A 15,689-nucleotide genomic window follows, 5' to 3' on the forward strand; every position below is an offset into this window, starting at 1 on the left:
ATGGAAAGTGGATGGATTTGGAGGTATACCATCTTTTTTGATGGGTGTTTTTGCTGCTGTTACATGAACCTACACAGACGGAGTCACGGGAGCTTTGAACAAGTGAGCCAGTTAAAACAACCCACAATGGCAACGGATCCAAGCATCCAGCCATGCCGCTGAAGTTTCCTGGCCCCTTTTTGATGGAAGAAAGGTTTTCCATCATTTCCAAGCTATTACCTCCATAGAGTTAGGGATTACATAGAGGCAAGAACAGGGACACTCTGTCTACCAATCTGTTTTTTATTTGAAAACTCCCTTAAGCTTTTCCATTATCTTCTCCATATCAAGCTTGACCTGAAGAGAAAACCTGGCTTCAGAAGGGTCAATGCAGTCTAGACTCTGTCCTCATCCCGTACAGCCGACCCCCACCTCCACCCCCATCCTGCATATTGCTTCAGGAGACAAGAGGGATGTGGCCCCTATCCGTTCCTTATCCTCATTCCCAATTACCTCGAGCCTACGCCTGCTTTGGTCCAGTCCCTCATTTCCCACCTACAATAGCATCTCCCGTCGCCATAATCTGTCTGTTTCACGAGCCCGTCCCGCGGGCTTAAGGGGGTCTGGAGATGGCAAAAGGGTGTTTGTCTCTTAATGTTGCGGTGTTTTCTGACTCTCCACTCTTATGCTATATGGGACAAGAAATTTTTTTGTCGTATATTTTGACCCTTGACTGAAGTTGAAATTTTATAAAAATACATTTGAATTTATTTGTTTATATGTTCGAAAATTCCAAATTTGCCGCCAAGGCACATTTGACATCCTTTTCTGTCACAGGGTCAGAAGAGGAAAAAACCTTTAACATTGGGAAAAAAAGGAGGAAACCCAGGATCGACATAAGTGCAATAGATTTTATGTTTACCTTCAACATTATCATTCATTTGGAGCAGTATTTCTGTTCACCTGATGAATTTAAGTTCAACATTCCCTCTCTTTTAGCTCAGTTTTTGTTCTCTCCCAACTCTGCAACTCTGCAGGGAAATATCTCTATCTTATCCTGCTAAATGATTTTCTTCCCCAGCTAGTCGTAAACTGTGTCCGTGCGCTGTTTGCAGTAGGTTTTAGAGCATTTTCTATTATGTGCATGCTGCTGCTGAAAACAACGCTTACAAGAGCGGTGTGGACCAAAACAGTTAAACAAAACAATTAAAAATAATTTTACCCCTATAACTGATGACTAAAACAGCAACGATAACACAGTAAGACAGAAATACCTACATGTAAAATTTGCAGAATGACCGGTGATATCAAAACAGTTCATTGTTAAATGACTGACTGTCGGCCATCGTGTGGGTCAAAGCTAGAAGCAAAAACAGAGCCCACTAATGCTTTGTATTTAACCGCTATTACAGGGCAGGTAAAAAAGGCTTGGCATTTTAAAAGGTGTACTCCTACGCACTTCAGTTCTAAATAATGTATAGGCTGCAGAGTATGTGGCCATAATTGTTGGCATGTGATCCGCGGGGCACCTGGGTGTCGCGCTGACGATGAATCTAAAGCCCTGTGTTAATGTTTACAATTAACCCCCATTTTAGCGGAATCATTATCTATCCTCAATTGTCTGCAGGTTACAGGCAAACCACACTTATCTCAGCGCCCATGTATAAGGTAATTTCTCTCGGCTTGCTCGCTTCAAGCATATTGTCGCATTGCCAGCACAGTGAGCAAGATGCATATTAATAAAACATACGCACCTACCGGTGAGGGTGTAGCCTTGGTCGTAAGTTTATTTATCTCAACCACAAACTTTATGACCTGGAAAAAGAAAGATCACATTATTATTATTATTATTATTATCGGTTTCATTGTACTAAGCCATCAAATTATGGGTAGTTATATTTGGTGCATTCAGGGACAAAGCTGCATAATGAGCCGGGAACATTTCAAATAGCAAAAAGCCACTTTCTATTACGACTAAGGCCATCTTTTATGATAACAAAGGACGAGTAAATGTGAGTGCACAGAGGTCGTTTCTGAAGGCAACAGAGATAACGGATTTTTCTTTTTTTTTCTTTCCAAAAATTTCCTTCAAAGAGAGAAACAATGAAGGGAACGGACAAGGGAGAAAAAAAAATCTTCATTGAATATTCATTAACCGGTGCCTAGGTGTATACATGGCTCTTAACCACTCTTGTTTATGACTTAAGGACTTGTAGTACTGACCTTAGTTTAACACAGCAGCAGATACCAAATTAACCTCTAGCCTCCACAGGGCTAGCCGTGGCCTGCTAACAAGCAACCTGTCTAGACACACAAGAGGTACTTTACGATTCCACCTCTCACAATCCCTCTCTCTCTCCCTCTGCCTCCCTCGCTCGCTCTCTTTCTCGCAACATCTCTGTCTTTGTTAACACGTACTGGCACACCCTCCCTCCCTCAATTCGTATTTCTTTCACCTCTCCATTTCATCCCTGTTTTGCCCCCGCACCGTTCTTCATGTACCTCCCAAGCTGTGCAGTGTTTGGGTCATGCACCCGGTTTTATCAGATAGTAGACTTTGTCTTATCCTTCACAACGCGGCCTGGCCACAGCGGAAACACAACAAGGAAAAGATCTGACATCTCCAGAGAGCTTCATTTCCATAACGCTCGCAAGAAAATAGGAATGTTACTGACGCTGTGATGCAGTATTATTATTTTATTAACAAGACACATTTCAAAGCCAACCCCTTTAAGAATTTTAGGATAGGAATAGGAATTACAAGAAAGACTTGCAATGAGGTCACTGTATTCATGTTTGCCTACCACACAGTAAAACAGCGATGTTATAATGATTTATGCTAAAAAAATAAGTTCAAGGACAGTATGCTACAAATAAGAAATCAGTAAAAGTTATCTGTTTAAAAACACAAAAACTAAGGCGTTTCCAATATTATTACTAGAAGTTAGACTGATGTCTTCAGTATTTTTTTAAATGTCAGAAAATAGTGAAAATGCTTATAATTTCCACATCCCAATTTGATGTGTTGCTCTTTTCGTATTCCTCAAAAACCTCAAAATATTTCTTTCACTATCATAAATGACAAAGAAAAGCCTAAAATCACATTCGCTAAAGTGACTAGAAAGATTTTTGACTTTTCCAAAATAAATGCTGATGAAACTTTTTGCACACAGGATTCCTTTCTTTCTGGCAGTCAAGGCCTCAGCCCGGTACCGTACATCTGGTGGCCAGCTAAGTCCACTGTCGGAAGCTGCCAAAGTCTGTGAAAGTTCACACATATTGAAGGAGGCAGTGCTGTAAAGACTGAGCACAGTGCAGGAACACATTTCTCCATTACATTCTGTATGTCTGTTTTGATCAAAGTACAAGCTGGACAAATTATAACAACACTTTTTTCAGGTAACGTGTATGTATAAAATATTTTAAACAACTTGCAACTATAACATTTTACTTGTGATCTCATAAGATGACGGATTATATTAATAGAAACAATGAAATGAATGTCTGCACATTTGTTCTGTCGCTGCAGTTTTCAACTCACTGTCGCTGCGCTTTTGGACTTTTTGTCCTCACCCGGTGTCCGTACACTGCACGCCTGTGATTGGTCAATACGCGGGCCAAGCCAAATACAATCGTTTGGAGAACGTCTGTCGGGTGAGTGAAATGCTATCAAACGTGTAGCTACCGAAGCATACGTAACTTATTGACAATCAGTCCGCGTCGGTTCCAACACGTGCATGAATGTACTCACACGTATATTGAACCTCTCACGGCATTAAGCGCCACCGTAACTATTGAATAGCTTCTAGTCAGCCGGCTAGCTACGCCAATTAGCATGCGGCTAAGCTAATTGCCCAAACATTTAAAGCTAAATTTAACGTTAGTTAACATTTAGCTATATGCTACTACACTTCACTTTCGGTCAAATCAGAGAGATGTAGCTAGATGCTACTACACTCTTAACATATTGTAAATAAGGTTTTGTTGTTTTGATTAAATAAATGAACGCCATCGTGCATTATTTAGCTGGCATTGATGCTAATGTAGCTAACGTCGGTTGAGAGAAACTGCAATCGTTAAGTTAACCTACTGCCCATCTTTGACCCTTTCAGATCACACTCACGATGAGTCTAAGAAAACAAACCCCGAGCGACTTTCTGAAGCAGATAATCGGGAGACCTGTGGTGGTCAAACTGAACTCTGGGGTCGATTACAGAGGTAATGGGGCCTGGCAGGTGTAACCCATCCACTTCCACAGGGGCGGGGGTCCCATAATGCCATTTTTAAAAGTGAAGCCCGTTGGCCCAAACACTGTGTTGTGATCTAGTGATGTGTTTAACGTTACAGGTGTCCTGGCCTGCCTCGATGGCTACATGAACATTGCCATAGAGCAAACCGAGGAGTATGTGAATGGGCAGCTCAAGAACAAGTACGGCGATGCTTTTCTAAGAGGAAACAATGGTAAGATTGATCTAAAGACCGGACAAAGCCAGTGCACGGTTCTTGTCAAGGTAACTTAAAATAAAGGTTGTAAACAGACTTTGGGCTTTATTGGACGTTTTTGAATAATAGAACAAGTATCATTAGTGACGTTACAGATGTTTCTTTTTCTATTTCAGAACGTGAAAATTAAATTGGTTAACCTTCAAACATTCTTTTTAAATCACTGAAGTGGCCCTTTTTAAACAAATTATTTCGCTGGTAGTGATGCATTATATTGTGCAATTTGACAGCTTAAGTGAAAATAGAAAGCTCTTTTGAACAAACAAAATTGGATGGCTGAAAAGGCCTTAATGGTAAGTCAGCCATTAGAAGAATATATTGCCACCATTCAAAAGGAGAATGAAGTCTCTTTTAAATCTCTTAACAAGGCCATGTGATATAATGTAGAAAGCTTAAAACAGTTATTGCCTCTTCAGCTTTTTATTTTCATATGTCTGCTCTCAAAACTTGATGAATGAGTATGTGTTTCATATGATCTTTATCCACAATAATAGAAGAAAATATCTTCTGCTCTTTGATTTCTAGATGTCTTTCTTACATCAGCCATGTACAGTATTTACAGGCTGATTCATTCTTGAAATATGAGTCATACTAGCCAGCACGGTTCTGTGATAAAAGGGCCAGCAGCTGAAGATGGAGCTATTTCAGTCTAAACAGAGCAAGTTGATAAAATTAGATTTTAGTATTACATCTCTAATCCAACAGAATCAGAAGTGCAACAACATGAGAAATGTGACTGTTTTCACAATTATATCAGAATCAGTGGGTCAGACTTAACCCAAGATTATCTATTTGTGATGCATCATGGGAAGTCACGGCTGGGGTGACTGAACAGTCAACTGTAAGAATATTGCAACTCCACTGTATTTGTTTGAGCCAGTCAAAACATTTTCCCTAATTATGACCTTTTATCTCGGAAAGGCAGAGACGTGTTCATTTGATGCATGATCAAAATGACCACAAAGAAAAATACAATTGATACATTTCAGATTTGTCCAAGATTTTGTGTTTCTTATCAAAACTACAGCCTTTGATGTGCTTAATATTTTTTTCCTCTCTCCCCCCCCTCAGTCCTCTACATCAGCACCCAGAAGAGGAAAGCATAGTAAAGACTCTTCTGTTTTCTTTTTTCTTTCACAGTGGTTGATGTGTCAGTGGATAACTGTCCTGTTTTTTTGTTCTGTAAAGCCTGAAGTCTTGAATGTTGACTTTTGTAAAAGTGAAATTAGTTTAATAAACTCTTAGTTTTCTTTTATGTATATGCTCAATATTATTCACACATTTGAGTCACACAGTAAATTATGGTTTTGTGGCCAAATTATTCAGTCAAAGTTTATCCCCCTAGAGCGAGCAAATCTACCCCTGTTTTACCGCAAGGCTTCAAAGAATTAGAACATAATTTTGCAATTTGTCAGTACTAATGTGCTAATTGTGTACTTGATCTTGATACGACATGCCTGCAGAAACCCATTACTGAATGGCCTCCTCATCCTGCATTTACTTTGTAATACACGCCATTTGATTAACAGCTGTGTGTAAAGTTAACAACAAAACTGGAAAGTCATCTTTTAAAATGGCATTCAGGCTTGTTTATTAGATTTAGCTTGAGTGATGATATTCCTGCAGCTCCAAAGGATGACTTAGTGCAGTAATGTGCCTCCACCTGAACTTTGATGGAGATCTCATACATACAAAGATAACTTGTTGCTTGCTTTAATACAGTATTATGGAACAATTCAATATGCACAGTTGAAAGAAAATCCTTCACTCACTGGCCTTTTTAAATATCCACTGCTGGGGAAAAACGCCTTCAGGACTAATCCATAAATGGTGCCACCTGCAGGCTGTGTCAGGCTGCATTAACATGTAAACAGATCCGTCAGATCAACTCCCACCGCCCCCTGCAGCAGGCTTCCACCCCTATGCCTTTAAATGTCACAGAACACACAGCTTACCTTTTGTCAACTGTGACTGTGAGCTGCTCTTTGTTCACAAGGTTGGCTCTTAACGTTTCCCCGTGAAACTAAATGCAGAAGCATATATGCAAAGAGCCGGAAGTTGTATTTCCTATTAGTGTGGCCTGTGGTCATTTAGCAAATGAGTTCAAAAGTGGCATCACCTCATTACGCTAAGATAAGAATGCTATAAATATGTGATTCATTAGGCTCTTAATGAGAATGCCGGAGTGAGGAGGCACTGAGGGGAATTCTTTGGCTTCCAAAGGGGGGATTTTTGGAGCGCCTTGTTTTTCCAACCTGTACATGCGCACTCTGGCCCCTGGAAGGAGACAAAAGGCTGCCAAGGTCAGGCCCGACTTGAGAAGGAAGGACACGTTATTGATCAAACTCTGCCGGGCTGCAGCTGTAAAGAGGGAATGTTGGGGGGGAGCGGGGAAGTAGAGGGGGGGGGATTTCAGCTGCAACACACACTCTCCGAGGGATTTGTACGCTGAAAACGGATCGTACACACAAAGAATCATTATGGCACCTAGTGAGAGTTGGTACGGGCAAATATTTACCCAGTGGAATCATAACCGAGCCGCTGGCTGCGCGGCCTCGCTGGGAGACCCAGTTCATTGCATTCACGCAAATGATGGCAGACGTCACGCTACTGAACCGCGAGCCCTCTCCCCAAAACGCTGAACTGCCGCAGTCAGTTTAGGTCCGTGTCAACATCAAGGGCATTGATTCGCATCCCTCGCAGACACTTTTTGAAAGCTCACATTTATTTTCCCAATTCTTTGATCATTCATGCGACGTTCACGACGGATGTGAACAATTGTTTTGTTGCATATGGTTTTTTTTTTCTTTTCCAAAAGCCGTAATTTGTTTTTTTGAGGGGGGGAGGGGGGCACCGGCTCGTCCCCCCTTCGCACCTCATAAACGCAGGTGGCTGGCGGAGGATGCTGCAGTGGCTCAGCGTTGACGTATGGAGGGGAGTGATGGAGGGGAGAGGACAAAGGAGGGTAGAATAGTTGACAGCCTTGTTATGGGAGAAAAAAAAGCAAGGTGTAGGGAGGGGGGGGAGGTGGGGTGAGGGTGAGACTCAAAGTCTTACAGCACCACCAGCTGCCGGAGCCGCAAAACTACAGCGGAGTCACAGGATGGAGGAAGGATGGAGGAGGGAGGGAAAGTGGCGTATGACATTGACCCTGACTGATCACTGCAGCATGACTGTCTAGCCTTCTCATAATGGATCAGAGGATGACAAGGACAACCCGGAAATCAGTGATTTTCCCCCCGTGTTTGGCTGTAGCATATTCTCAATTAGACAAGGACAAATGTCGGTCTTCTATGGAAATCTATTCAGAGTGGCTCTTTTCATTGGAATGCTTTTGCCAGGGTTGAGTTTTTTTTTTCGCTGCACGTCTGGAGCATTGAAGTGATTTTATTCTCCCCTCCCCCTCCTCCCCGCATTTCTTTCTCGTGAATCGCAACACGTCAAAGCAGTGTGTCGTTTTCTGAATCGAAAAAATATAGACAAAATATCTAAAGCACCAACAACCAGAAGCCTCGTAGCCTCACCGCGTGGCATGCTATCATTGCACATGTGAGTAACAACCAGTGCTTCCACGTGCAAACAGACCTCCCTCCTCACAGCGCTTCGGCATCTCTGCAGGTCCTGCGTGAACTTGACCAGCCGCGACCTCCCGCCTGACGGCTCGTCATGTGTTTAGGATGTAAATGATGGCGGTGACCTCCCACGCCGCGTCTTTGGTTCTCACATTCCGCTGTCTGGGTCGGAGGTCCTGTCAGGTCACTGCAGAATAAAACAAAAAACGCCGCGACAGAAACAGCCCGACAATGGCTGACCAATGTTGGTCTGTCAATCTATTCATTTCGATGTGGTCGTTCCCCTCAAAATATGTATCAGGCTGAATTGTCCCCCCCCCGTCTTTCTGCAAGTTGAAGTCTCACGGTTGTTTTGATCCTAATTGAGTGTGAGGGCCCGTGCTTGTCTCCGCCGCCCTGCCACCCCCGGGTTCTTTATTTAGCCCCGAGGACAGTCAACCTTGGCCAGAAATGTGACCCTTGACCTTCTTATCTGAAAGAAGCTATTCCCAGCATGGACAGGGGCTTCTTTGATTTATCTCGTCTCCGAATGGCGGCGTGATGCAGATGGTGAGGTTGGGGAGGGGGGGGGGGGGGGGGGGGGTAACGAGGTACCCTTCAGGAAGCCGGAGAGTGTTCGGGGAGCATTGTACGTGTTGCGCGGAATCCGTCGCTACGAGCAACGACAGCCGCGTCTCTCGTGGCACAGTGACACGTCCATGTGAGTCCTTGAACCTCGAACCCAAAAGGCTCTCCAGCTGTCCCACAACAGAAGCGTCTATTTTGGAAACACACTCTCTCTCACTAAATTGTGACCACATTGTATTATTGACAATGACCTGACCCACTTACAGCACAATAAGCCGGGTGGACGTGGACACAAAGGATATCACAAAGGCATTTGTCACTCTTCTTGTCGACAGTCGGGAAGTTGCGTTGCTTATTGAGGTTTATCTCCTGCTCCTGAAGAGCTACTAAACTCACCTTGAGGTGAGATTTCTCAAACTACAGCTTTAGACTTTGACCCGGCCAAATCTCTGAACAATAACAAGAAATAGCAAAGACAGCCGGGCCTTGAACAGCTAAAACGCTTAAATATTGAATTATTTGGCCCATTCATTCACTCAACTTTGTGAATGTTGTGTCATTCAGAGATCTGAAAGACCTTTTACTTTCTGAATCTGAAATACATGTCCACACATCCTATTATAAAAACTTCAGTTAACTAAGAAGAACTTCTGCCTTATTTTACCTCTTTGATACATAAACGTATTTGGGTTTTTTATTGCAGGTTGTTCCAGAACAAATCATCTTCCCAAAAAAAATCTCAAGTCACAAAACACTTGCGGGCATAAAACTTAAGCTTATGGAAGCTTATGGAATGGCCATCATGGGACCTCATGAAGTAGTATATTTAAGAATGAGGTCATCGGTGCTTGTGAGCAATAATTAGTGACTATGAAGCAACCGGCCCGTGTCACAGAGGGATTTCCAGTCTCCTTTTTGTTTTCAGAAAGGCGATTGCTTGTTCTGTTTTGTCAGCCAAGTCTCACTACTATGCACATGAGATTTGCATGAAATACAAACTAACCCTGCACTCAGGCAATTAGCCTCCATTACGCCGGCGTTCCAATTGGCAATTTGTCTGCCGTGCAAGGTAATCCGCAGTGTTGCTGGCAAGCATCCAAAATGGTAATAATGGTATTGCAAGAGTCCTTTGTTGTTGTTTCCTCTTAGACTAACGGCCACGGGCGGCCGGCGTGTCACTGGATGAAATGTTGAGGAAGCGGAAATGTTTGCACTGCAGACAGGGGACGTGACCTTTTGCCCTCGAACGCCGCACACAGAGGAGCGTAGTTCTAATTTTATCTTACGCCAACCGTGAATTGTCTCATAAATTCACGGTTGGCTCTTTGTCTCGTTCTGCTCGTGACCGAACAAAAGGCTCAACGGATCGAGCGAAGTGTGTGTGAAATATAACGCTGGCAGAGACGAACCCTCACAGAAATGTGGACTAAAGTACGTTCCTGAAAACATCTGCGGCGAGAAAACAGGTGTTTTCTTTCTTCTCTTTGCTTTGGCTTCAATAGAACCCTGCAAAAGCCATTAGGAGGACTGAAGGGAGAACCGCTTTTCTCACAGCTAACGTGACTGAACTTCTGGCTGATGCTTTTGTGACGCTTAATTACAGGTTGTTGTGCTGATATTGTTGTTGTTGTAGTTGTATTTAATGGTACAGCTTACAATGGTAAACCTGGTGTTGTTGGGACGGTTGACTTTGTGTTGTGTTTGTTTCATCCTCTGCGTCCACACACTCATGCAGAGCGGCTCAGCGGTTTGACTCGCTGCTCTCTGAGTGCCTGTGATATTGCTCAAGGGTAAAAGCAGACAGGAGAGTTATGACTTCAGCCCATCTCCGGCCATCAGGGAGGTCATAAGGAGGCTGCAGTCACACACACACATTTACCTAACGCAACCGGATCCATCGCACACACACACACACACACTTGGACAGTGGATTATGGGGCCAGTATGGGAGTCAAGGCGCTGTCATAAACACTGTTAAAGCCTTTCAGTCTTGGGGCCGGAGGTCTTGTTTTCTCTCTCTCTCTTTAGTCCGTTTGTTGGTTGAGAGAAGAGTTGAACATCTGCGCCACAACACGTCACGAGGGAGAGAGCACCTTCCACATGAAGATGTGATTTCCCGTGCCGCGCCGGGCGGAGGAACCGGAGGCCATTAAATCCAATGTGACACTGGCCAGGTTAGCCTCGGATGCTTTTCCTTTTACGTGTCATTCTGAGAGTTTTTAACGACTGTTGTGGAGAGTGGATGTTCTCCAGCTCTCTCTCCCTCACACACACACACACACACACACACACACACACACACACACACACACACACACACACACACACGCACACGCACACAGATTGGAGGAGCAGCTTTTATTGGTAAGACGCATATAAAAGCAAAAAGCTGGGAGAGACTTTTACACAGTGCCAAAGGGGAAGGGCCACTGCTTTTATCTGCACGCATATTTGAACTGAAACACATTGTTTATTGTGGCCTCATGTGTGCAGTATATGTAATGTAATATACAGAGCTTGTGCAGCCTTTGGTTAAATGTGTGAGGGGACGTTCGTTGCTCGTGTTTTCTGGGCCGTCCCCGGGCCCCTCGGCTGGTGCCCTGCATTGCTCCCTGAGACACATCTAAGGCCCCTGGTGCCCTCTTGTGGCAGAAGGTGGCAGTGAAGTCACTCACACAGCCAGCCACTCAGCCGCTCTTGTTCCTTATTTTAATTGACCTGGATTTGTTCCTTTGCTTTGCTGTAATGAAAAAGCGAGAGGTGCCCCGAGACTGAAGATCCTGTCAGCTTCGCCCTGCAGCAATTCCCACAACCCTCCAAAAAAAACTGGGTCCCCTTTACAAGATCTACTGTTTGAAGCTGAGCAGAAATAAAAAATTTAAAAGACCTGGGTGCTTCAATGCCTCGCGATGAATAATTAAGAAATATGCATTTCCACATAATGGAGAAGGGAATTTTAATGCAATTGGATGTAAGTTCATTGAAGAAACACTTTGGCTCATATGTGTGTGTGTGTGTGTGTGTGTGGGGCTGTTACATGAGTTTGTCTTGTATTCTTATTTCTCTGTGTAAAGAGAGAGTGAAATATTCATCCAGTGTTTCACACGGAGTTTCCCCTTTATGTTGAACATAGAGAATGAGCACAATGACTTTTTAAAAAACAGAGACGCGTACAAACGGGACATGTGCTCATTCGGGTCCTGGACTGAGAGAATCTGAGCAGGCATAGTACCACCCACCCGTGTGACACATGTACATACTAATGGCGTCGTGTGTCGACTTCTCAACAGGCTAGTTTTATTCATAATCAATGATCTACGCCGTGAACAAGGTCATTCAATGAAAATATTAAAAATGATCAAATTAGCTTCTGAGAGAGACAGCGCATGAAACTTTGTAATACATATATTATACAGTTATGTTATATAGAGACAGAGACCTTTAATGAATTCGTAAAATACTATTTAAACATACAAAACACTGCATGCAAGTGTGATTAAGCACAATAATCCCTGTGGAAAAAAAGAGGTAATGAAGTTAACGTTTGATTACCATTGACGCAAAATGAATAAATCATAAATATTGATTCTGTCACCCCTGTCAGCACCTGGATGACGCCTTCTTATCGTATAAAAGGCATATTTGAGGATGAAGTTGAATTTCAGCCTCATTGCCCCCCCTCCTTGCTATTGTCATTAAAGATAAGAGCTCGCAACCCCCTGTGCATAATCATCATAGACCCACGGCGCGGTCCGACTTTACACTCGATGACTCATCAGAGGTTCTAACTCTTTACTTTAAAGCCCGGTGACAAGTTGATGGCCTCCACACAGCTCTCTGTCTCCATCACTCACCTCCTTCGATGGCAGAGCAGGAATCCTTTCTGCTGGCAGCAGAGAATGTGGAAAAAGGCTGCGGCTGAGGTGTGCGTGTGTGCGTGCGCGGTGTTTGTTGCGTGTTTCCGTGTGCACGTTTCATCCTGATTAAGCATCAGCGAGCTTCTTGGACCAGTGGGAGGCGAGACTTCACAGCCATTAAATCAGGACAATGCTTTTTGTGTCACTGGTGCTGGCGTTGAGACGCCCCGCTTCCCCTCCTTCCCCTTGCATCTCTTCACCCCTCCCCTCCCCTCCCCTCCCCTCCCACCTCCTCACCCTCCGTCATTCTCACAGCTGCCGTGCAGCCCAGGGCTCCAAAAATAAACGATGGCTTCCCAAGTGCATGGTCAAGGCCGGGCAAGTTGGCAGGAGCAGGGATCCATCTCTGGCGCGGCGCCCTCTACTGGTGGACTCTGGTAACTATGGATACTGTTGAAGCTGAAGTCTGAGTAAGAAGGATTACTCACTTGACGAAGTGGCCCCAGGGGGCATATTGAAGGCTTTTTTTTTGGTTATTTAATTTCATATGAGCAAGTTGTTCGTACAGGTTAAACTGAATTAATATTGCTTGTAGAGAAGAATTGATCATAATTGTCTATGATTCACTCATTTTTTTAATCATTTTTCTTTCCTGGTGAAGGACTTTGTATCTGTTCTATCTGAAATAAACTTAACAATGACAAAAAAAAAATGCAGACGCTGTTGGACTGGATTCCATTGTACATTTTATGTCTGTTCAGCTTTGTGACTTTGCACCTCTTCTGGGGAAAGATAGTTACTGAGCGTGGAGTGTAGGAGCGAGGTCTGGTGTTTACATGCAGAATGTAACAAACAATGTTTTAATGACGAGCAAAGAACGTACCGTCTCCTCTCTTCATCCAAACTCTCTCTGCTCGTCGGGGAAGTGGAAGCGAGACCTCAGGCTGTGTGTGTGAGAGATCGAGAAAGATGTTCAACTCACTTTATTGATTTGTCCATTAACAGTTATATCAATAATTAATCTAAACCATTCCACCAGTAGGAAAAACCTCATGTTTAGATCTCGACTTCTCAAACGTGTGTGGTTCAGTTTTAAATATTGTAAATTAAAAAAAGAATTTGGATTTGGGACTATTGATTGGACAACAGGGGGCATTTGAAGGTTTTGTGGGATACTGTGATGGGCATTTTCGTACTATTTCTTTAATTGACAAATAAAAAAGTTGAGAAACTAATCAACTGATTAATCAGCAATGAAAATGATCATTAGTTGAATAACGTTTCATAAAATTACTGTAGCTTTCTCACAACTTAACCAACTTGAAATCAACAAAACCAGTGAATTTTTTGGGGACATAAAAAGTAATGACAGACTTAACAATGTAGTAAAACTCAACGGAACATCACAAGATAAAAAAGTACTATTGTAAAATATTTGACAATGCAGCCAAGCATCAGAATAAAAACGCGCCCACGTAAACCGATTACACACACACACACACACACACACACACACACACACACACACACACACACAAACACACACACACACACACACACACACACACACACACACACACACACACACACACACACACACACACACACACACACACACACACACACACACTCAGAAACAAACCCAGCTTTATCTTCCCAGCATCAGTACAGAGTATCAGAGTAGATGAAGTCCTTTTGGTCTTGTATTAATTTTGCATACTCTGAGAAGGCCATACGCATCTTTTATTAATTTAATTAGTTTGGCTGTCTCTAAGATGGCCGGGTCTATTTCACCCATGTAGGGTCCAGTCAGTCATGAAATTCATCAAATATATGCATTGAATCTCCGAGGACTCTCCGGGCTTTAATGCATATTCGATGTCAGGCAGTTTTTGTTGTCAAAGGCAGACGCACTGAACTGCAGCTGGAGAGAGAATTGAGAGAAATAACTCACACATCTGTACAGCCCGGTATTGACTTTGCCTTGAAACATAATGAATAATGGCTTATTCCACTTAAATAAAAATAAGTGTAGACAATGCATAGACACACTCCAGTGCTCAGGACCTACGGCGTTACAGCCTGAATACTTTTCAATTCAGGACTTGCCTGTGAACTGCAATCAAAACATTGCAAAAGATGATTTATTCATTTAAACAAAATGTATACAAGTTTAATAAATGTTTTCGCTGTTGCGGTTGTTGTGTGGCACCTCTGTAGATGGGACGGTGGTGCAGCAGTGGGTGACTGGGTGTCCACTAGGGGTCAGGCTGACACAGAGCATTCAGCACCTGCTGTTCTGTTGAAATAACTCCACACACGACACCATGTTTGAACAATGGGAAATAATGTAAGATCCCAGTTAATGGTTTTAAAAAGTGTAGATTTAGATTTTTCACTTGATGCTTTTATGTTATATGTTTCTAATGAAATCCAAATATTTTGGAGCAGTAAATGTCCGTGTGAGAAAAAAAGACATGTCTAATTTCAAAATAAATATAGTCAAGGAAAATCAGGTTCTTATACAAACATTTATTTATACTTTTTTCTGCCCTGGTGTATCGATCTATTTGATTTTACAGTCTGTGCATTCGTCTCAAGCCAACGGCAACACCGTTGCATCAGACACGGCCGGAGGCCTTATCCTGGAGTCGCTTCTCATGAGAACACTAGTGTGAAGAATCACAGATGCAAACGCATATTGCAAACAAACACATTCCAACATTTCAGTGATACAAGTTTAGGACCATTATTTATTTAAACCTCAAAGGTGAAGGCAAACATCTAATTATTTTAAACTTTTCCTTTATCCTAACAATGAACTTGGAGTTCATACAAACTGTAATTGGTCCTGCCGTTTAAGGTGTATGTGACATTTTCTCACGATATCTGTTGTGTAAAACATACTCCAAAATACTCTGATGAGACGAACTGTTGTTTTACTGAAACGTAACTTGCTTCAAACTGTGTCGTTAATGTTGCAGTTTTCTAATCGTGCCAGTTCTTATCTTAGGATCCATAGACGACGTGTCCGGATAAAGAGTGAAAAAAATTTGCAGCTTGTTGACGGCATTCAAAACACTCTCATATTCCAAATAATGAAGAAAAAAATGAGTTTAAGCAGCACTAAGATTAATTGAATATATTCATCTTTTTTGAATCATGTTCAGTATATTAAGATAGAAGGGATGGACCTTCAGAATCACTTGGT

The 15,689-nt window shown here is 42.7% G+C and overlaps 1 protein-coding gene across 1 annotated transcript; it reads left to right on the plus strand.

The window, feature by feature from the left end:
• Nucleotides 1–3,504: 3,504 nt before the first annotated feature.
• lsm6 (LSM6 homolog, U6 small nuclear RNA and mRNA degradation associated) lies at nt 3,505–5,737 on the plus strand. The gene is made up of 4 exons (XM_040187505.2): nt 3,505–3,633; nt 4,092–4,197; nt 4,327–4,440; nt 5,554–5,737. Exons 2-4 carry the CDS (start codon nt 4,104–4,106, stop codon nt 5,586–5,588), a joined length of 243 nt encoding a protein of 80 aa, XP_040043439.1. The 5' UTR covers nt 3,505–3,633; nt 4,092–4,103; the 3' UTR covers nt 5,589–5,737.
• The last annotated feature ends 9,952 nt before the right edge of the window (nt 5,738–15,689 follow it).

Source organism: Gasterosteus aculeatus, chromosome 9, assembly GCF_964276395.1.
Source record: "Gasterosteus aculeatus chromosome 9, fGasAcu3.hap1.1, whole genome shotgun sequence".
Classification (NCBI taxonomy): domain Eukaryota; kingdom Metazoa; phylum Chordata; class Actinopteri; order Perciformes; family Gasterosteidae; genus Gasterosteus; species Gasterosteus aculeatus.

Coding starts and splice junctions, on each gene's coding strand:
- lsm6 (XM_040187505.2), top strand. CDS start 4,104: ATGAGTCTAAGAAAACAAACCCCGAGCGACTTTCTGAAGCAGATAATC. Junction 4,198..4,326: donor CTCTGGGGTCGATTACAGAG/GTAATGGGGCCT, acceptor TTAACGTTACAG/GTGTCCTGGCCTGCCTCGAT. Junction 4,441..5,553: donor TTTTCTAAGAGGAAACAATG/GTAAGATTGATC, acceptor CCCCCCCCTCAG/TCCTCTACATCAGCACCCAG.